Source organism: Hippocampus zosterae, chromosome 3 (genome assembly GCF_025434085.1).
Source record: "Hippocampus zosterae strain Florida chromosome 3, ASM2543408v3, whole genome shotgun sequence".
Taxonomy (NCBI): Eukaryota; Metazoa; Chordata; class Actinopteri; order Syngnathiformes; family Syngnathidae; genus Hippocampus; species Hippocampus zosterae.
This window is the reverse complement of record NC_067453.1, coordinates 14,454,088-14,476,878: the sequence shown is the minus strand read 5'-3', so window position 1 is coordinate 14,476,878 and position 22,791 is coordinate 14,454,088. Positions and strand designations below refer to the sequence as shown.

The 22,791-nt window shown below is 41.2% G+C and overlaps 3 protein-coding genes across 9 annotated transcripts in view; 1 reads left to right on the top strand and 2 right to left on the bottom strand.

Moving 5' to 3' along the window:
- The window catches only part of LOC127598080 (DENN domain-containing protein 5B-like), a 36,913-nt gene extending 34,629 nt beyond the window's left edge, over positions 1-2,284 (bottom strand). The window contains exon 1 of one of the 2 annotated variants that reach the window (XM_052061609.1): positions 1,924-2,284. In XM_052061609.1, coding sequence (XP_051917569.1) covers positions 1,924-2,032 — 109 coding nt within the window. In that variant the 5' untranslated portion in view covers positions 2,033-2,284. The remainder of the gene's footprint in view (positions 1-1,923) is intronic. The other variant, XM_052061610.1, reaches the window with a different exon arrangement.
- A 1,339-nt stretch (positions 2,285-3,623) lies between these two features.
- On the bottom strand, positions 3,624-15,794 carry armc10 (armadillo repeat containing 10). Of its 5 annotated transcripts, none has more exons than XM_052061780.1 (8): positions 14,536-15,794; positions 13,606-13,643; positions 10,342-10,551; positions 9,656-9,801; positions 9,437-9,571; positions 8,447-8,623; positions 8,301-8,372; positions 3,624-6,838 (listed from the first exon to the last, which is right to left on the bottom strand). In XM_052061780.1, the coding sequence occupies exons 2-8, from the start codon at positions 13,637-13,639 to the stop codon at positions 6,581-6,583; spliced, it is 1,032 nt and encodes a 343-aa protein (XP_051917740.1). In that variant the 5' UTR covers positions 13,640-13,643; positions 14,536-15,794; the 3' UTR covers positions 3,624-6,580. The 5 variants fall into 5 exon arrangements, with proteins under 5 accessions (XP_051917740.1, XP_051917736.1, XP_051917735.1 ...); XM_052061776.1 differs by having other exon boundaries at positions 10,255-10,551; positions 14,532-15,789; XM_052061775.1 differs by having other exon boundaries at positions 10,255-10,551; positions 14,536-15,789.
- The window catches only part of fbxl13 (F-box and leucine-rich repeat protein 13), a 40,188-nt gene continuing 28,804 nt past the window's right edge, over positions 11,408-22,791 (top strand). Inside the window, exons 1-9 of one of the 2 annotated variants that reach the window (XR_007961859.1) lie at positions 11,408-11,858; positions 11,954-12,060; positions 12,674-12,764; positions 12,837-12,904; positions 20,014-20,168; positions 20,323-20,432; positions 21,516-21,611; positions 21,857-21,952; positions 22,152-22,287. Coding sequence is in view for 1 of the 2 variants with exons in the window: in XM_052061680.1 (XP_051917640.1) it covers positions 11,790-11,858; positions 11,954-12,060; positions 12,674-12,764; positions 12,837-12,904; positions 20,014-20,168; positions 20,323-20,432; positions 21,516-21,611; positions 21,857-21,952; positions 22,152-22,287 (928 nt within the window). In the remaining variant the exon portion in view is untranslated. The remainder of the gene's footprint in view (positions 11,859-11,953; positions 12,061-12,673; positions 12,765-12,836; positions 12,905-20,013; positions 20,169-20,322; positions 20,433-21,515; positions 21,612-21,856; positions 21,953-22,151; positions 22,288-22,791) is intronic. The other variant, XM_052061680.1, reaches the window with a different exon arrangement.

Here is a 22,791-nt window from a genome sequence, read left to right as displayed (position 1 = left end):
TTAAAATAAAAATGTCTTATTTCCCTAAAAGGGCTATTTCTATTATTAAGCAGGCACAACTTAACAAAATAAAAGCGTGCCTGTGCCTCAACACAATACCCCTCATTATTTGCTGTGGACTGGCAAAGTGAATAATTATTTTCATGCACCCCATTATTGGTTGGTTGTGAGGAGTGTTGATTTGGATAAGCTTAGCTTGACCATACTAAATGGGCATATTGCCCTGCTCCCCATGACCTTGGTCTTATTAAAAAAAAAAAAAGTGGACCGACAGCATTTCTAGTTGAGGACCACTGCACTAAGCTGTTGCTCTTAAATATGAATACAAGTTTTCACATTTCTCTTGACATTTTATTAAATCTTTTTGATGGGTCAAGACCAAAGAAATATGACTTTGCTACGATGTGGTCCGTGTTCAGCTAATATAACAGTGTAAATTTACTGTTGCTTCAAAACAACCCAACACAAGGCCGTTCATGCTAAAAATGATGCCAAGAAAGTACAGAAAAGAGCACCATACCCTCCCTTTGGATACAGTGCACAGCGGTACGCTGTATTCCAACCCCAAACCATTTCCAAAATAAGCAGAGCCTTCCTAAAGAATGTGAGTGTTTGTCTTCAGACCGAAATCCTACTGAGCATTTCTCAGGTATCATCACATGGAAGGTGGGGAAGCACAAGGTTTGTGGAAAATAACAATAGCGGAACAAAATGTTGACACTTTAGGGCCAATCACGACTCACTTTTGTCGCCAGGTTTCTACATCAATGTTAAGCGTTGAGTTATTTTGATTTAAGTGTCAGTTTTCACAGTTGGGGTGTACACGCTTTTGTGAGATAATACTGTATGACATTAAGACTTTAACTCTCCTGCTTCGTTGCGGCTTAAGGCCCAATGTTCACATGCAGCCAGGAAATCCCTTGAAGGAGTATATCCTGCTGCTGCTTCTGCTGCAATGGCGAGGATATGGCCTACTGTTACATAAGCAGATTGGCAGTGCTCGCAAACACCCGAGCCACGGAGCGGTCACCCTCTCAGGAGGGAGTCAGCGATTAAAGGCCATGCCAGTTAGTTATATGACTGAAATCATTGGCAGCTTCAATCCCAGCAGTGCTATTTCTTCCATCCCCACCAGCATTATGATGCCTTTGGCTCGTGTCGCTTTTGATACCAGACAAAGAGAGGGCGATTGTTTTCTCGCCCCATTTCTAACAAGAAAGTGATGTGAGATGTTCCAGACGTCACTTTTTTCTTGCAGAATTCATCTCAGTTGAGTATCAACGTCAGGGACAAAAACAACAGACATTTCCCATTCCTTTTTGGTTAACCTGAAAATAAAACCCCGGTGGTCTCCTCGACAAGACAGGAGCATCTGCCTGCTCTATTGTTTTTGCCATGGCAACCCCTGGAACATCTCACCAACATCAATCACACAAACACCTTTCCCTATTCTCTGGATTCAGGTTAACAAAGTCGGGCGGGATTGTTTTCAGATGAGACGGCCAGACAGGTGATGAGACAAAAGAAAGGGCAAATGAACCATTTGGGATATTAGGTCTTTTTTATGATGGAGATGGAAAAATTCCAGCCATTAATAACACAAACCAAGTTGAGAAGGATGTAGTTCGATATTTTGTTTTAAATGGATGTTACAAACACAGTGCCTTTACTGAGGTTTTTTCTGGTGGGGAGTTCTGATAAAATATATTAGAAAACAGGGCTCTAATATTTGATTTGATGTGCCTTCGGAATAGTGGATAGCATTTATCAAAAAATAATGGGATGACAAAATGGGGGCTAAAAGGCTCGTGTATATCATACTGTAAACAACGACACTTTACACACTTTATTAGCCATATTCATCTCTGAAACACCCGCACATTGTCATTTAAATGCTTTCATGTCGAGTATCGATGTTGCTACCTGCTCCATCATCCGGCTCCAGGCCTGTCTCCGGGTCCAGTCCACACACGACGAAGTAGTGGGCAAAGCGACAAGAAGCCGATCCGGTGGCCGCCGCGGTGGTGCTCATCCTCGGTCAAGCGGAGAGAGAAAAGCTGCTTGGAAATGAGTCTAAATGTTCCGCTCCTGGCTCAACATAGCCGGGTCGAGTCGATAGCTTCGGAAGAACGTCGCCTGCCTCCCGGTCTACCGGCTGGGTGTTGTTCGCGCGGGGGTCCGGTTGCTGCTAAAGTGGCGTAGTAGCACCGGATGGTACGACCGTCATTTAGTGTGGGCTGTCCGGGGGAGGAGGCAGCGTGTCGGGCCTAGGGAGGAGGGAGGTGCGGTAGGGAGGAGAGCCCAGTGGGATGGGATGGACTCTGGAGGAGGAGGACCTGTCGTCACCATTATTGGAAAAGCTTCATCTATGTTCTTATTATTAGTATTAGGGTGTTATGAAGAAAATGTTCACGTGAAGACTAAAAGAAAGGTGGCTAAATCAATGGGAAGAACACAACAAATGATGTTTTTTAGGGGGGGGGGGGGTTGTTTTATTGAACACAAATAAAGGTTGGAGAAGTGTAATCGAAGATTTGCAACAATTATATCCAGATTTAAGATTTTGACATTATCGGTATAAACGCTAGTTCTAATGGCAAAGCACACACGTGAGAGATGCGATAAATGTGAATAAGAAACAGAAGAATGTTATACTGTAATGCATTGAAAGAAAACGCAAACGTCTTCTTTCAGCTTATTTGTCACCTCGGTAGAAAATGCGTTAAAATGTTTGACAGATAACAAGAGGATTCGGGAAATAAGGTCGAGGATGTTATTCCGGTACAGTAATCCCTTGTTTATCGCGGTTTACGGGAACCAAAACCACCCGCGATAAACGAAAATCCGTGAAGTAGCGACTAATTAACATTTTTTTAACTGCCCCACGTGGGCCTTTGCGCTTGAGCAGAGTGCACTAACACACGTACTCACACGCACACGTACGCACACACACGTACCCCCCGCCCCCCCCCCCACACACACGTCGACCTTCCTAAACATAGCCACATCGAAGTTGTAAGAGGCTGTGCACTCGTGCAACCACATTACCACAAGGGTTTTTGTACTGTACTCTACCACTGACCAATTTAGCACTGCTTGACACTTTGCACATTGTCTCACAGCTGTCATTCGATGGTACCACCACAAAACGGTGCCCTTACATTACAGAATGTCCTTTAATACTTAAAATTTGTCATGTTCTTGTTTATGATTATACTAGTGTAGCCTGTACTACCGGAGACAAATTCCTTGTGTGTTCTAGATACTTGACCAATAAAGATGATTCTATCTATTATTTACCCTCTCCCCCCCAAAAAAGATAATGGATTTGTACAGGTTATATGTAACATTAATGGTAGAAACAGTTTTTAAATGATTTATCTGGGTCTCATTGTATTTTTGAGACACAGAAACTTGACATTTGAACAACGGTGCATGGACTTTTAGATCCCACTGCACATTCAACACTGAACGTTACTGTCACTGTTTCAGGATACTTATGATTTAAATGCATGTGAACTGTCAATACAAGATGTTAGTGTACTTTGTTCAAGACCATAACAGTGCAATAACAAACAAACCAACCTGATATGAAGGCAATACAGCTCATTAAAAAATGACACTTGTCCATAGGATGGGCATTTATTGAAATATTTAAGCAGAACAATAATTAATTCATTACAAAACTGCCGTCTCCTTAAATAAATATTAACTTAGGGGGGTGTCTCCAGAAAAAAAACTGTTCTTAAGCGATAAAAAGTCAAAGAAGTCAACAAATACATTGACAATGTGCAACATTTCATCACACCTGGACTGACTCGTGACATAAAGATGCTGTAGTCATGCAAGCAGATGGATGCTCAGTCCTCCCGCTAAACCGTGCGGACCTGTCACGTCACAGCCTGGCGCATTACACTAAGTACATAATGAGACTGGTAGTTAACATTCACTATCGGCCGTAATCCGCCAAATGTTACTGGATTCCTGTCAAAATCAGTCATCTGCGAACAAATGGCTACTCTTCTTTCATACTGCATTTCTGCACACGATATTCAACACACTCAAACATGATGTCTTTGTATCCCAAGTGGGGCTGGTAGAATTAACTAAAATATCCTGGCTGAATGGCAGGAAAACAAGACTTTGGAGAGAAAAATGTACCGGTAATGATCTGGAAGTAGACTATCAACAGGTGGGGGAAAATCATGAAAACAACAATAATTCATTTTTAAAAATCTCAATCTGTCTTTCTTAACATTTCTATTCAGCCATTTTCTGATCCGCCTATCCCCACAAGGGTCACGGGTGTGCTGGAGCCTATCCCAGCTGTTTTAGGGCAGTAGGCGGGATTCACCCTAAAGTGGTTGTCAGACAGTCACAGGGCACACATAGACGAACAACCATTCATGCTCGCACTCACACCTTGGGACAATTATGAGTGTTCAATCAGCCTGCCATGCATGTTTTTGGAATGTGAGAGGAAACCAGAGTACCCAGAGAAAACCCACGCAGGCACGGGGAGAACATGCAGACACAATACAATAAGGCCGGACCCGTAAACAACCCCTGCGCTGTGAGGTGGACGTGCTAAACAGTCAACTACCATGTCGCCCTTCTTCACATTTCATGAGAACAAAATCGTAGAAGTATGATTTTTTTGTCTTAAAAGCCAAAATATGAGAATTGTTTTTGTACAAGAATGTAAATTTTTAACGAGAATAAATAAGAAATTTTATAAGGAAAAAAAACAAACTAAAACTATAATGTCAGGAATAAACTTGCAATTTGACAAGAAAAAATGGTAATATTAGGGTGAAACTATAATTTTAAAAGAATAAAGTTGCAATATCTGATTCTGATATTACAATATTTAAAAATCTGAATATTTTAACAATATAGTTCTGACTTTACATGAAAAAAAAATCAAAATATAATTGCAATATTACAAGGGATAATAATAATTTTACAAGAGTATGCTGCAGCTGTCATGTGAGGGGAAAAACTCACTGATTTCAGAATAAAGCTGTAATATGACAAAAACAGAGGTAATTCTACAAGGGAAAAATCTTAAATTAAAAAAAAACTAAAATTGCGGTCTTATGAGCAAAAATATAATTTAACCGATGTGTAATATGAGAAAAGAAATGACAATATGACCAGAATAAAGTTGTAATGTTATAAGAACAAAGTTATTGTGCAAAAATATATTTGCAATGTGAGGGAACATCATTCCTCCAAAAATATGTAATTTAATGAGACTAAAGTTGGGAGGAAATAAATAAAAAATATATTTTATATTACAAGTAAAAAGAAAAATTTTACAAGAATACATTTGTAATGTTCCATGGGAAAAAAACTCAATTACATTCCACAAGCATAAACTTGCAATGCTGGATGAAAAAGGGGGATTTTACAAGAACAAATCAGTCATTTTGCAATAATTAACAAAAATATATATTTTTTAATGAGAATGAAATTATAATACTACAAGAAAAAAACATTTTCTTTTGCAAGAATGGAATTTTAATTTTCCCCAAAAAATGACAAAAATGTATTTCTATTGGAAAGTCATTCCTTAAAAATTCTGACTTTATTCTCGTAACTTTCTGACATTCGCTTATATTTTGTTTGTTTTTTTTTAAATCATGTGACTCCAGTCATCCTGCCATTCATTAGAAAATGCTTCACATTCTCCTAAGACAGTGGGATGATGCAAGGAAAACGGCTCGCTTGAAATGTCACCAATATTATGGCAGTAAGACCAGTGTCCAGTCTTCCCAGTCCTGCCTCCCTTATTAACTGTACAAGCTGAAAAATAACGGAAACTAGCTGTTGATTTGGAGCGGCCAATATAGACGGGCCTGAGTCATTAATCAGCTAATATTAGGTCTTTCCAAATCGGCAAAATTCGCTACATTAACATGTCACAGCATAATGCAAAAAGGATGACGTTTTCCCGCCTTCCCAAATAAAAAGCTGCAAAATTTCGACCGATTTTTCTCTCTGTTGTTAGGTTAATCAACTACTACACCATAGGGTATTACGGGGACCCAAAAATAAGTACATTTATTGAGTGGATTTTTTTTTTATTTAATCCACTGATTAATTGGTTATCTTCATTTTATTCTGCCAAATCTCAGCATCAGCAGATTTTTAGCGGTCAGGCCCTCGTACAGACAGTGTGGAAATATGATCTAATTTAATTGCTGATGACTTTGGAGAAGTTTGTGAGATCAAAACAGTGAGAAAAATAGACCACGTCATCACATTTGGGAAAGGGCACCAGGGTACTTACAGTTGGCAAAAAGTGAGTGGCACCTGTTGACTGAACTGATGACAAAACTGTTTTATGGTTGGGGTTGAATATATTCAACCATTGGTGGTCGAAAAAAGGCTAAATCTCCCATTCTAACCATGCACCATTTTTCATTTGTTCTGTCTGGGTCAAAATTACATGATGGAAGGATCTCTTTACAAGGTAGGGTGCATGAGCTTTTGCCACGCGGTAAGTATGTGTGACGTCATGCTGAAAATGTCTACAGTGCAGATTGTGGTGTGGGATGAGGAGAACGGAAGTGGACTACCGGTATGTCAATATATGGGCCACCTGCGCTTGAATCTCCTTGTCGGGGTGTGACAGGAGCTGGACCAGTCGGCCGTGGAGTTCTGACGACTCATCTAGCATGACCCGGAAGAGGCAATCGCGGTTGCGCCTCAACTCCTCTGCCACCTGTGCCGAAGGTCTCCAGGACTTCAGGTTGCCAGTGAATGTCAACAGCCGCACAAGCACCTCCGATGACGTTTGCGAGGCAAGTAGCAGCATGACAGAAGCCGGAGCCTTGTGGGGGTGGCGGCGGCAAAGTAAACATGAAGAACATTTAAAAACATGTTACAGTGGGAACTTGACTTACATGTTTAATTCCTGCTGTGCTCAAGCTTGTAACTCAGTTTACTCGTAGATGGATGAATTTTCATCATTGAAAAGACAAAAAAAATTCTGATTGATTAATTGTATTTGCAATAACATCACGATTTTTGCTTCTCGCAAAAGCTGCTGCGCACACAGAAGGCACACGGCAACGCTGTAATTAAAGCCTGCCGCTCCACGTGCGCATACATTTTTTGTAACAAAGTCTTACGAGACCTTGAGGGTAGTATTCACTTGTAACATATTTGACCTATTTCACCTTGTGAGGTTGGGAAAAAAAGGCTCGCTGTGTGTTGTGTACTTTGTGTTGTTCAGCTCCCGTCGTATGTTGGATCGCGTGGCAGTGTGGAAGTGTCTGTGTTGATAGACTTGTCATACATGAGCAACCAGGGTTGACGTTGATTTACGTGTCTCTGATGTTTGAGCACACACGTGGACACAATGGTGTGCGCACGACTTGAGCAGTGACAAATGAAAACACATCCAGCGATCAAATGATTTGAAAATGGCAGCGCTCAACAAAGCCGTCAGTGATCATATATTTAGAGTATTAATTCTGCTGTATGTATCCAGATGTTTTGGCGTCCGATTTCATGAATGCAACAGAAGGAATTTGTTTGCATTACTGATGTTTCATAAACTGCACTTTAGCTTATTTGTGTTTTAACTGATTTACAGTAAAGAATATACTTATGTTTACTTTGTAAATTCATACCAGTAACTGTAGAGATAAAGTGTCTTTCACATTAATTCAATTTTCATTTGCCTTCATCTTAGTACCCTCTAATGTATTATAGTTTTGATATTGTTTATTGTTGCAACGATTAATGAATTGCTTGTTTGCTGAAAAACACATTAACTGTGAGAAATAATTGCAGATAAACTCGCAATCGCAAACTTGGGAGGTCGCTATTAAATTATTATCCTAAAATTTTCTGCCCTACCCATAACACACTGATCAAACATTGAACAAGCGATCAAAATACATTGTAGAAATTTAGAATCAAAACATTACCCAGCGATGAGGAAAAAAACCCCAAAAAGTATCCAATCCTTTTATCCAATGGTGATTAACTGTAGCATGGTTGCTCTTTCGCTCTCCTGCCCTCTAGTGGAAACTAATGTATTAGACGAGCTGTACAATCGTTGACTCATTATCTCCTTCCTCATCAGACTATCGGTATTTTTATACACTGAGCTATGGTTCACTTATTAGTCATATGGAAAATAATTTTCGAACACTACTTGGCCACTGTGATTCTGAAAACAGCCTTAAAAAATATATATTTTAAAAAACAAGCACCGTTGCATAACTAACTTCCAACTGGAGCAAAAGAGGTCACGTTTTTTGCTTTTTAATCAGACTTCTTACCTGAGCCTGAACAATGTCGTCCATCATGTCTGGATTAGATGACATATTCACAAGAACCTTCAAGGTCTGAACCTGAAACAAATGCACGCGTTAACTTATAAAATGGTCAAACAACTGGTAAAAAGTCATTATGAGTGGATACTAACCTGTAATGTCACGTCGCTCACCAACAGCAGATGGAGTAGAAGCGTCACTGCATCCTTGAGCAGGTGTTGATGTTTGTCGGTGACAGAAAGGTTGGTTAGCATCCTGAGAGCAGCTAGCTGAAGGTCAGAGTTCACTGGAGACATCTCGATCAACTGCAGCACTTGTGGCACGTAGACCTAAAAGAGAAGACATTGTTTTTAAAGACAGAGGTTAAAGAAATGACAATGTAAAATACAGTGAACCCCTGCTTTGTTGCAGTTGACTGATAGCACTACCACACTGTTGCAGCTTTTTAAATGACAGTTTTGATAGGTGTTTAGTATTTATAGTTTACAATCAAGCACTTTGGATTTGCTCACCTACAGTGTATTAGTGTTGTTGTGTCACAAATTCCCGGACAACATTGACGACAGGAGATGCAGCGCAATTAGAAGTCCCAAGCTGCATTTTTTTTTCCATCTATGATGTCTGCTTATCGGGTTTGCAAGATAATTTAGATTACCTTTTTAATGTAAAGCCTGATTTTCTATATTAATTACATGCACCCTGGCTTCAAATCTTACCGCAAAGAAGAGAATTACTATATGGTCGGATGAGCAATGATGTCTGTGCAGACTAGATGTGAATTGGATCCCTGTTGCTCTGTTTTTATATGGTCTATATATCACATAGAGGAATCACTGATAAAGTAGCGGTACACTCGCCTGAGTTGTGTGCTGGCAGCGTGTGACCAGTTCCCACTCGGTTACGGTGTGAATGTGGGTGTGAATGGTTGCTTGTCATTATATATGCCCTGACTAGCGACCACTTCATGGTGTAGTTGGCCTTCCGCTGGAAGTCAGCCGGGATAGGCTCCAACAACCCCCGCGATCGTCTTCAGTGGTATTGAAAATGGATGGATGGATATTTCACATATTTTCACAAATCACGGGTGGGAGTGGAAAGTATCTCCTGCAACAAATGGGGCTTCACTGTATACGGTTGTGTACCTTCAGCTGCTCCTGGTTTTGGAGGTTCATGCAGAGATTACTTAAAGCATTCAGAGTCTGCACTTTAACCTCTGGTGCAGGGTCAGAGAGGAAGCCCCCTATAATAGGAATTCCTTCATATTCACGTATAATATGCTGCGGGATAGAGGACACATAATGTTAGAATATGTTTGTAAAACTTCACAAAAATGTCATGAAATCTTCTTTTAAGGACAGTACCTGATTGACAGTAAAAGCAGCAGCATTTCCTAAAGTGAGCAATAGACGACACCTCTCTGATGTGCTATTACTGGTCTTTAGACATGTCAGCAACATGTTTAGGTGCTGTGGCTCCAGGTTGCTCACAGACTGGTGGATGATGTTACCTGTCAAGTATGAAGCCAAGAGCAGTCCACATTAAAATATTATGAAAATGCATAAGAATGACCCATCAAATTTCAAATTCATCTTCACAAGGCCAGGTAGCTGGTCCTCAACGATGTCGGCACTTTTCTGTTCTCTAATTGGTTGGCCAAAGCAAAACTTTGAGGTTGCATAACATCTGTGATCAAAGTAATATAATGAGTGCCTAAACGTACCGCCACAGACCCCGTACAATAAGAGTATAAAAAATTACAATGATAAATAATGGTTATTTTTTAAGTATTGATTTTATAAAGGTTTAATATTGCGGTTGTTTTTATTCCAGCTCCCATTTGGTTCTCGGGTACTCTGCGTTTCCATGCCAATAATTACAACGATCAAGATTTGGATGTAATAATAATGTAGTATGTTTGTAATATTCGTAGAATAACGCACATCACCATTTAAATACATACCCGAAGCATCATCCGTTCTCTCATTTCGGGAAAACACAAGGTCCAATTCAGACACTTTGGCCAATAGGCTGTCCGGCCGAGATTTACCTTCACTGGTCTTTGAAGCAAGACCGTCATTGCCCCCACTTTTCTTGTACCTCCTAAAGCTTCCCCCACTTAAGAGTTTGTAAATTCCGTAAGAGGCTCCAGCTCCGGCGACTATTCCAAGCAAAGTCTTCATGCTGCCAATTCTAGGCGTAATACTACCGCTGTCGCCCATTCTGATGATAATCTCAGCGATTAAGCTTTCAACGGATGCTGTAAACACAAGACGGTATTTACGTTTTGAAATGGAAGAAGCCTAACACGGCTTTTTAAAACAAAGTGCACCAAACATATGTAACTTAAAAGGACTCATCGCAGTTTGTTTTAATGTGTGTTGCATCAATTCCACGCCGGGCAGAAAATGTTGAAGTCGCAGTGACCATAATACATTAACAAAAGCGTTTGAGTCCGGATTTTTTTACAGCCATGTTCCTTCTATCTAAGCCTCGTAACGTTTTTTATGGTTCCACACAAAAATAGTAGCAGTACTTCAACTTTCCGGTGTAAAATGTGAACCGAAAAGTAATCCTACCCGGATGGTATTTAAGCGCTCACATGGAAGAGTCGTTTTCCCAGGTCTTGCGTTTGGTCTAAAAAATGGCGGCACGCACGACAAAAGCTTTTTCGCGTTAAATTGGTTGTATGGGGGATGCTTGCTCAGTTCAGTCGTTTTCATTTGTTTCTCATGTAGTTATTCTATCTACCACCCAGCCGCTGGAAAATATATTTGTTTGCCTGTTAGAATTGCATGATCTGTTCTTTCTTCATTACACGTTACTGTCTGCGATTGTTTAAAATACACTGCTGTCTTTTCTATGTTTCTCTTGTTCAATAAGCCATGAAAATTTTTGGCTTCAACGTTTGATGACTAAAATATAATTTATGAAAGCTCGGATGTGTTCATGGAATGACCAAAATACAGTAAGTTACTATTTTGGTGATATCTTTGTTTGAAAAAGAAAGAAAACATCTCTCCTTGAATTGCAAACTAATATAGCAACAACAGATACAGCTTGTGATGGAAATTATTCTGAAACAAAGATTAATCGGACACACGTCATTACGTGACGTCTTCTTTTAAATGACGTCACGTGACATTATACCGAGGAGCCAACGTTCTATTTCTAATAATTGTCTCTCCTCGACTCCTGCATGAGAAAACCAAGAATATAAACAGATAAATTAGTTAGCGCCAATCCCACGAAATGAATGAATCAAAACGACGCACTGAATCGGTGACTATTTGCCATGACGTAGAAGCTGCTGCTTACTATCAGGATTAAATCTTTTTCAGACTGAAGGTGACGCGCAAAGCGAGGGGTAAATAATGAAAACTTGGACATTTTCAATTTCACAAGTGCGCGTCTATCGTGTTATTTGTGTGTGAATATTTATTTCTTTAGTTACTGTTAGCCACGGGTGCCTTTTTTATAGAATGACTAGCTTTGCAAATGACAGACAGCCAGTCAAAAATCGAAGTCAGTGCTCTGACAGAGTATGAGCTTCAGCAATTATACAAGGTAAAAGAAATCATGTCTATAAATATATTTTTTATAAGGTAATATGGTGTGGAAGTACTTTAGGCGATTGTTTTGTTACTTCTCCTTGACAACAGGCTTTGCTGATCGCCTCGTGCCGATTAGATCCAAGAGACCCCATTCAGTTCTTGAAAAACACACTGATCACCTTTCAGGGACATGACAATCTGCAGGATGTGGACTGGTAGGTCCTACTGGGATGTGACTTTTTCTTTCATTAGAGTTACAATTTATTGGTACTCTACAGTTACACTAGGGCACAGTTTCCCGACCTGTGAGCCAAGGCTCATATTTTACCATTTTTTAGGAAAAAAGGAATGAATAAAAATCAACATAAACCGCCAAACAATAATGTCAGAAAAAGTGGATACCCAAGTCAAATATGTACCTTCTGCCATATATTGAAGAGCATTTAATTCTTCTGCATGTCTACAAAGATACATTGGGGCAAATTTTCAGGCCAATTTTAGTCATTTGGATTCTTTTCCACAGCAAACCCGATGATCTCGCAGGACACTAATGGGCCCGCTGCATTCTACACAATTGCGCATTCTAATCAAATATTGTCTAAACTGTCATTTTTAGGTATTAATTCAACAAAAGAGTTGTAATTGTCTATTGGTAGAGGTCATAAAACTGCACTGCACCAGACACATATTTGGAATGTTTTGGTTCCCTTATTGTTATAAAGCAGTATGGAATTGACAAATTATCAAAAACGACAATAGCACTGTGGATGAGTCGTCAACAGATTTGCTTCACAGCTTTTAAGTCTCAGTTTAATATTTTTTTTTAAGGGACAAGTTCCTCAGTGATAGCACGCAACGGTCACTGCTGGCCTCTCTGCAACTGGATGACGGGGAATATCTTGATGCCGATGAACTCAAGGTGCAATCAAAAGACCAGTCAGATGTGATGTTGGGGTTTCTCCAATCAACATGTACTTTTCATTTTAATTAGGCCCTTTTCTGGAAATATGAGAAGGCCTACTCCTGTTACAGGACGAAATTGACAAGTTCTTGTTTCAGGTAAGGACGATTGTTTAGAATATTTACACTCCACGTATTAATTAACCTGTGATTTTTTTTCACTTAAATGTGCAAAATTAAAGATTTCTTTTGTTTACAGCAGGGTGCCCATTAGGTAGATCCTGATCTACCGGTAGATCTAAGACAGGTCCCAAGTAGATCCGAGGAGTGTCGAGGAGAAAAAAAACACAACCATTTGTGTGTCTTTCACCATGTTAGTAATATATTTTGTGTGTTAATGTACACAGCAACCTAATCATCAGTCTCATTTTCACCCAAAAAATATTGAAAAATAAAATAAAGCAGGTAAATCTTGAATTTACGGTGGCGCGTGATTATGTCACCGAAAGTTGTTAGCTCTCAGCAGTCTGCAATAGCAGCTTGTGATCAGAGCTGTTGCGCTCTATCTTTTATCGTCATGATTCTCATTCAGAGTTTGCTTCGTGTACAACTCACCGAGGGCACGATCAAAGAATAGGAATCTAGGAGGGTACGTGTGAGCTATGATAGTTAACAGGCTGCAAAAGTGCGTCGCATGCCTCAGTTTCAGGCTGTTTCTCATCAGGGCGTGCGTGTGCGTGTGTGTGCGCGCGTGCCGGTAAGGGTAGATCCCGGGAGATTAGTTGATCGAAAAGTAGATCTTCGATCCAAAAAGTTTGAGCACCCCTGGTTTACAGTATTGTTTTTCAATTTTTACCAACATGGACAGCAGGTCCTTATTTGCTGTGACAGCATGACCCTAGAATTACAAAAATACAGTATGTAACATATGAAAACACACAGGTTAAGTGTACCGGTACTGTATTTTTTTTAGTTGTCATTCGCTGCAAGAAGGAGAGATACCGACGCTCGTTCCTACCGACTGCTGTCAGGCTGATGAATAAAAAATAACAATCATAATAATAATTAAATGATGTGAAGGAAAATGGTAAATAGTACTGCGATTTATCCATTTGTGTTTATTGAAAGATGTTTGTTGTTGTTTTTTTTTCTCTTTCTCCTTTCTTCTTTCTACATACATTCTTGCTGCTGGAGGCTGTAAATTTCCCCAGTGTGGGACGAATAAAGGATATCTTATATTTTATTTATCTTTTCACATTAGCAAAGCCATTGGAACACATTTTGATAAGACGCTTAGTACTGTATTTCTTTTTCTTCTCAGTATGAGAAATTGCTGGCATCTGACCTGAAACTCCTTTGCCAAAATTTGGTCAATTATTTTTACAAATTGATACGATTGGTGAATTCTTAAGTGTGTATGCTATTTTTTACATTTATTGAGCAATCTAAAATGTCTTGCTCTTTGACGATGCAACGGAAAATGGTTCAGCAAACATGACTTTTTTGTGGGGGGGGGGGTCCTTAAAAGTGAGGATTTTGGTGATGCAAGGTTTGCACGCAACGCCGGTGAATGTAAGCCACTAAAAGGGAAGTATTGTGTGGGCATTTTTATTAGTTATCCAAATGGGTACTATGTATAATTGAGTGTAAATATTTACTTTTGCACCTCAGTTCATTTCAGAGTTAATACTCTTCAAGACCCTGTAAGTGAATTAACTGATTTGTTTCTAAATACATGATAAATGCTGAAAACATGCAAAGGCTGAAAAATATCTACGATAAGTACTCACTTGTGCGGATAAGGTTAAACTATTTTTACTCATTTCAGTTTGATTGATTTTTTTGGAGCATGGCTAAAACGGCATGGATAGTTGGCAGGCATGGTGACTGGCAGCCTAAACTCATTCACATCACAAAAAGAACACGCGAGCGCGAGGGCGGGGTGGGGTGGGGGAGAGCTCAATTTGACAAAAGATATATCCATGGCTTGTGAGCATTTGGGCCTCTGATGAAAACTCCTTTCCATGGCGTGAACCGTCTCCTAAAGAGCCTGAAGAGCTACATTAGTCCTCCCATAGCTGCTCCTGGACTGGAAGCCATATTTTTTCCATGCGGTATTGGCTTCCTTGAGCCTCTGTAAACAGGAAGCCCTTGGTGGATGTGGCCGTCGGCCGCTGCAGATTAGGAAGTCCGTAGATCCCGTTTGCCTGTGTCGTTTTTGGTTGCATGGCTTTGCATCCAGGAGGCAGTCCGATTTGGTTTGGCAGAATTCCTGGACACAACTCCACGCTGTATGGGATCAAACATTTGAGAACTAGTATTAGGGCGAAGCTCATGCCTTTCTTGTGATTGTTGATTACGAGTGTCTGGTGTTTGATCTGAGGGATGTGGTTTGTGGACATGGAGAGGATGCGGATGGTGTCAAAGAAGTGGAGAATTTAAAGTCGGTTTGAAAAAGACATGGTTTGAGTTGACTGGCTCACGCAGAAATTGATGTGACTCTGGGCTGACAGGTGTGAAGATTTCTGGGCCCTGGGACTAATATTTACATTGTAAGAGTCTTTTGCTGCGTTGGTTTGCACAGTTTGCTTGGACTGTCCATTTGGCATCACAACCCACGACGCAATAGGCCCTCTTGGCGGTTTGACATGGACACTTTTTCCATAAAAACCTTGCTGGGAAGGTACATCTTTGCCTTAAAAGTGTGGTTTCATAAGCCTCTTGATTGAATTTCCATCGGCTGTCATACTTGCTACGCGGTGGCCATTTGAGAGGATACGTGCCACGGGTACTCAAGGGAGCAACCTCGTCATCTAACAAATTTGAGGGAAATTTAACATTTTCACGAAGTAGTTGGTTTTTCCACCAACCACCTCCAATTTTGACATTGGAAGAATCTGTGTGGTAAGGGCTTGGGCCAGCGCTTCCATCGTTGTTGTAGCTTCTGTGCATCCTGGGAAACTCTCTACTCATGGAGGTGTCAGGACCCGGCATAGAGATGCTTGGACTCAAGGCAATATAGCCGACATCGTTTTCACTTTGTCCATATGCGGAAATAAACCACTCACTCCCAACATTGTCTTTATTGTCTTCATCATAATGCTGCTCCTCTTCAGAAGAGTGTCTTCCTACTATTTCATTCAGCATCACTACCCTTGCCGTTTGAAAAGTCCTGTTGGTCCCTAAACCGAATCATGACAGGAAAACTGATGCCCTCCACGGCTGTGTCTTTGGTATTCTCTACTAAAAGCTTAAACGGATGCTGAAATCCAGAGTTCTGATGCTGGGGTCTAGGCTGAGGTGATCTCTCATCTGGCTCATTGCTGGATGGGGGAGCCAAGCTCTGATGGTGATTATTTTCGGCACCGTAGTTTAGAGCAACAGAGTCCTGATCCTGGGTGAAGGTTTGTGGATCAAGAACCTGGGGATAGTTATTTGATGAATCTTCCTTGGAACCTAATGGCAACAAGCAGACACCACATTTAGATCAATATAAATACCACCCTTCCATCCATTTTCTATAAGGTCATAGGTGAGCTGCTGACTTTGTTACAAGAGGTGGGGTACGCCCTGTACTGCTCCTCAGCCAATTACAGAATGACATATACGTTAACAATCACTTTTATGAAAAAAGTTTTCAACTAACCGAAAAGCCTGTCGGACCATCATGAAAAAAATTACAGTTGCTGTAATTTTTGCCAAATACCACACATCAAACGCAAACCTAATGCATTTTGAGACTACATATAGTCTACTGCTACTCAAACGGGGCTCTCCAACTCTCACTGGAGCGTTTCGCAGCCGAGTGTGAAGCGGTTGGGATGAAAATCAGCACCTCCAAAATCTGAAACCATGGTCCTCAGTCGGAAAAGGGTGGAGTGCCCCCTCCGGGTCGGGGAGGAGATCTTGCCCCAAGTGGAGTAGTTTAAGTATCTTGGGGTCTTGTTCACGAGTGAGGGCAGGAGGGAGCGAGAGATCGACAGGCGGATCGGTGCAGCGTCTGCTGTGATGCGGACGTTGTATCGGTCTGTCGTGGTGAAGAAGGAGCTGAGCCAAAGGGCGAAGCTCTCAATTTACCGGTCGATCTACGTCCCAACCCTCACCTATGGTCACGAGCTATGGGTCGTGACCGAAAGAACGAGATCCCGGATACAAGCGGCCGAAATGAGTTTTCTCCGCAGGGTGTCCGGGCTCTCCCTTAGAGATAAGGTGAGAAACTCAGTCATCCGGAAGGGGCTCAGAGTCGAGCCGCTTCTCCTCCACATCGAGAGGAGCCAGATGAGGTGGCTTGGGCATCTGATTCGGATGCCTCCTGAGCGCCTCCCCGGTGAGGTGTTCCGGTCATGTCCCACTGGGAGGAGACCCCGAGGAAGACCCAGGCCACGCTGGAGAGACTATGTCACCCAGCTTGCCTGGGAACGACTCGGGATCCCCCGGGGAGAGCTGGAAGAAGTAGCTAGGGAGAGGGAAGTCTGGGCTTCCCTGCTAAAGCGGTTGCCCCCGCGACCCGGCCCCGGATAAGCGGTAGATGATGGATGGATGGATGGATGGATATAGTCTACTGGGGAATTTTGATTGAACCACAAAAACATGGAGCGGTTGTCAAGAAAGAAACAGATTGCCACAAAGAGAGGAAACTGGCTATGATAAAGGAGAGTATATATATTTAGGGAGTTTGCAATGATCAACAAGCCCTGTTCACTGACCCATGCAATTAGGTGACAGCAACTCTCAATTTTGTTTATTTATTTTTTTGCCACAGGTACATAAGAAATACAAAACATTAAGGGGGGGGCTTGTTTGTTTGTTTGTTTGTTTTTTGCAAATGCTACATGCAGTGATGTGGTTCACTGGCGATTCACATTTTGAATTGAACTAAAACAAGTGACCGATAATTGCAGAAAAATAATTGGAACCACACACTGTACGACAGTTCACTCTTCTGTTTTGGCGGCTTTGTTTGTTGTGCGGCGGGCCTTTCATGCATGTTTTGGGAATGTGGGCGGAAGCTGGGGTACTCAGGAGAAAACACGCATGTGCGCACGCAGGCACGCATAGAACATGGAAAATCCACACAGAAAAGCTGGAGCGGGAAATCTATCACCGAACCTCTCAACTGTGAAGTATAAGTGCTCAACACTACAATACATTGTGGACCATGAATTTTCATTTTTGCAATCTGGTTTGATTTAAATTGGGGTTGCCATTACCACTTCTGAACCATTCATTCATTCATTCATCTTCCTAACCGCTTGATCCTCACCAGGGTCGCGGGGGTTGCTGGAGCCTATCTCAGCTGTCTCCGGGCAGTAGGCGGGGGACACCCTGAATCGGTTGCCAGCCAATCGCAGGGCACACAGAGACGAACAACCATTCACACTCACACTCACACTCACACCTAGGGACAATTTAGAGTGTTCAATCAGCCTGCCATGCATATTTCTGGATGTGGGAGGAAACCGGAGCACCCGGAGAAAACCCACGCAGGCCCGGGGAGAACATGCAAACTCCACACAGGGAGGCCGGAGCTGGAATCGAACCCGGTACCTCTGCACTGTGAAGCCGACGTTCTAACCACTGGGCTACCGGGCCGCCACTTCTGAACCATTATAAAGAAAATATAAAATATTCATCACATTAAAAACATTTGAGAGTAATCATACATTTAATAAAGTTGCTCTGACTTGCTTTCTAAGACAAAAGCGCATTTTATTTTTTGAACCCAGATCGCTCGAACTGTGAGGCAGATGTGCGAAGCACGTGTCCTCAGTGATGCCCCCAAGATGAACACAAAAATGCAAAATAGAAGAGGTCTTACCAATTTGAGAAGAAAGACACAAGCTGGCCAAGAACAGAAAGGAAGCCCAGATAAGCTTAAAAAAAAAAAAGATTGTAAAGCGGACTTGACATTGAATTTTTAACGTGCCCTGTGCATGCATTTAACCAAACAGAGCAGCCATGCCAAGAAGTTCCACCCCAATTCCAAGAACGCATCAAAGTTTCCACGAAAAGTCGCACCGCATTTGCACGCCCTACAAAACCAACACAAGAAAAGAGCAGAGAGGACCAAAAGAGTCCAACTCGCATTCAGCTTCCGCTGGCTGCAATTAGTTGATTGTAGGCAGCTGATGATGGTGCTGTGTGGGTCAGCTTCACGTAATGGCCATGAACAGAATCAGTGTTTATTCAAGAGAATGTGCAGAGCAATCACTTAAGTCAAGTCAAGTCAAGTCAACAGTATTTATAGAGCACTTTCAAACAGCCATCGCTGCATACAAAGTGCTGTACATGGAGCGATTTAACATATACAATAAACAGTAAGACGAATCAGTAATAAGTAATAAGTAATAAGGCGGTAGAAAGCACCAAGCAGTAAAACCAATAGCAAATCTAAGTCATGCTGAGTCAAACGCCAAAGAATACAAGTGAGTTTTGAGGAGGGATTTAAAGATGGGCAGCGAGGAGGCTTGCCGAATGTTCAGTGGGAGGTCATGTCACAATTTACCACTGTTCTGAAAAGGAAGACTCTACATCTGCATAGCATGTTTCCAAAATGTTAATTTTGTACTGACCTAAAATGCAATTTCCTTAAGTAGGTAAAGTTTAAAACTTGAGTTAATTCCATCCATCCATCCATTTAGTGATCCGCTGTATCCTCACAAGAGTTGCGGGGCGTGCTGGAGCCTATCCCAGCTGTCTTCGGGTGGTAGGCGGGAGACACCCTGAACCGGTTGCTAGCCAATCGCAGGGCACAGAAGAGATGTGTCTCTGTGCGCATCCGCCCTCACGCTCACGCCTCGGCACAATTTTGAGTTGTTCAATCAGCCTGCCAGGCATGTTTTTGGAATGTGGGAGGAAAGCGGAGTACCCGGAGAAAACCCACGCAGGCTCGGGGAGAACATGCAAACTCCACACAGGAGCTGGAATCAAACCCATGACCTCTGCACTGTGAGGTTGACGCGCTCAAAAGAAACAATCACTTCAAAATCTGCAATCTTGCACGGGTTCAAACAATCACGTGCGATATTACAGAGGTTTTTCAACTAAAAATAAAATGTCACAAAAATGAAATAAATACTTTTTGTTTGTTTGTTTTGAGTTGATGTCATAGCCCTTGGTGAATAAATTTGATTAAAACATTCATGAATATATGAGGTGAGAGGGGTTTCGCTGGAGCAGAAATCTGATCCACCTGAAAAGAAAGTTCACTCTTTTCAATTATTTATTGATGAGCTGTGTTTGTTTTCAATTCTCGATTGATGGAACAGGAGCTGGAAGGATTTCACCAATGCCAGTGTGACAGATGCCTCCGAACTGTCACAAAAGATGGAAATTGCATTGCAGCATTATGACAGGCGAAAGCAGGAGGTGCCGTTCCTTGCATGGCTTCGCTGGGTCAAATGCAAGCAGGAGTCACGTGTAGGTACGTGGCTACAAAGCATTTGTCACTCCATCGTAGGAAAAAATGTGTCCAAAACTCTCCGTTTTTCTTGACAATCTTCCCGACAGGGTGACTCATTCTGTCCAGTGCTTGCTTATGTTTTCATCACCTCTTGTGTTTTGATCTCACAAAATAGAGGCGGTGTGTAAATTGGTGGGAGTTTTGAAAGCCTGCGTCCTCAAACGCATCGTGACCGCGTGGAAGAATGTTGTAAGGGACTCGCAGAGGACCAAGGATTACTTCAAGGTATCAGATCATTTGAAAATACAGTGAATCATTCTGCTATGTGGAGACAATACAAAAGTAGTTTTTTAAATATATACTTTTACCCCTCCGCTGTTTAAAGAACGGAACTAATTCAAACAATTTTTACAGTATTTCATAGCTTCTGTTTTCGACTCTATAACATCAAATTGAAGAAACAAAAAGAAGACTTGCATGTGCAGTTTTCCCAATAAGAGGCGAGGTGTGCTTGCTTCAAGTTATTAATTAAACATCGTACTGTATATATAAATTACAAATTGTTCAAACAAAAATCATCAATTTGTCTAACAAAAGTCCGCTAGCTTAAAGGGGATGTCAAGTTTAAAATTTTTCTTTACAAAAATAATATTCTATGTGGCCCCACTAATCTAAACCTGGCATTGTTATTAATATTGCAAAAAAAAAATGTAGACTCGACTTCCCTCTTAATGCAAACAGACAGACAAACCGTTAAACAACTGGTACTTTTAAGAGCAGCAACACATACGGTGTATAACAAAAGTCTGAATAAAACCAATTCGTGCAAGAACCAAAGTAATTTTTTCCAGTGGAAATAAAGTCAATCCGATTAGTCTCTTCCTGAAAAAATACCGGTATGTCCCCTCCATCCTAAAATGAATGAAAATTGTACAATATACAGAAAACAATGTGAAATTAATATAAATGAATAATGAAATAAATAAATGACCAATAAAACCACTTTTAACGTTAATTGTACGCCACTGAGTCATGGTCCCAAGGACCATGTTATATTCTGTTAGCACCTGCTATTGGTGAAACGCTGGTACTACAGCCAAGCAGTGAATTGTGTCGTTCGGTCTGTCGGCAGTTCACTCAAGTGCGGCATCCTGTAACACAGCAACGTCTGACCAGACTTAAATTTGACTGACAAAATATACAGAAGAAACAAAACTCAAAACTAAATCCAAACATTTACAAAAACAAAATCCAAATAAAACTAACTAACCCATGGAAAAATTCACTAAATTGAAAGAATTATTAAAAAGTTAAGACAAAATTTAAAACATTGAAAAATCCCCAAACGTGTGCGGTTTGATGTTGCAGAGACTTCAGAATGAACTGGAAATGGAGCGCCAGCAAAGCCAGGTCGGGGAGGGATGCGACTGGCTCTCAGCCTTGCCCAACCACATCTCACTTAAGGTCATTAATTCAAAGCTTCCGAGTTTACTTATCGATCAAGTACACATGCAAGCTACAAATCTCAGACAAGAGTCAGCCACAGCTCACAGCCATGCACTCACACACAGGCGTACTGAGGTCACAGATCATCCTACCAGGCCCCGCCTCTTAAAAAAAGATGCAGATACACAGACACGACACCACACAAAAGTATTTTCTAAACATTTTATGCGTGCAATTTCTGATGTTCAAATGCTTACCTGCAGATATTCCAGTATATGGAATTACGAGACCTGCTGAGCTGTTCCGAAGTGTGCTGCAGTTGGAGAAGTCTCATCCATACGGGCACTCTGTGGAGTAAGGTTAGTACAATACCTGTATGCATGGAACTGTGTAACAGTCACCCACGTGGTGCCTGGGCAGCCCCCAAGAACCACATGAGAAACCTGCAGGCCTGTTCCAAAAATAGCTCGAATATGCAGATTTTTTTTGTATCAGTGATGATTTGAAAATATTGACTTAAGTTTAAATATTCATTTAAGTTCCTTTGTATCCACTCAGATCAACGTCTCGGTGGATAAACGCTGGATAACAGACGACACCATGAAGGATGTCTTGCTTAATTTTCGTCCATTTGTGATCCACCTGAATCTGCGCGGCTGCACTTCGTTACACTGGTATAGTTTGAAGCATATTGGTGAGTTGTCCACTCCTACAGCACTGCCATACCTGTATACTTATCGGAAGCCACCATTAATAGCTTCGTCTCATCTCTGCATCCAACAAATTTAATTGCAGCTGTGCTTACTGGTTAGTCACCATTGGCTAATTTTGTCATGGAAGGAGAAATATATTGTGGGGGCAGTTACTATGTAAACTAGTCCCACTTTTACATAACAGAGGCCAATTCACATTGGTGGAAGTATCAAACAGCTTGCTCAGAAACACATTTATGGAAAATATACAGTGTACGGTGCTGAGATAAAATATTTTCTTGGTGCACTTTCAAACTTGAATGTCTTGTCAGACAAGCCATGGAAAAGTAAATTTTACATTATGCAGGGATGCCTTGATATTTAGCTTTAAACTTTTAAATTTAATTTAATTAAAATTTTCTGCCACTCCCAGTTAAAGCTTACTGTCACACTAAACCTCAAACAAAGACATGCACTGAATTTGAGTAAAATATGTGGCAAAACGT

Coding starts and splice junctions, on each gene's coding strand:
- armc10 (XM_052061776.1), bottom strand. CDS start 13,639: ATGCTGTCACAGCAAATAAGGACCTGCTGTCCAT. Junction 10,552..13,605: donor AATAAGGACCTGCTGTCCAT/GTTGGTAAAAAT, acceptor TTGTGTTTACAG/CATCCGTTGAAAGCTTAATC. Junction 9,572..9,655: donor CTGCTTTTACTGTCAATCAG/GTACTGTCCTTA, acceptor TCTATCCCGCAG/CATATTATACGTGAATATGA.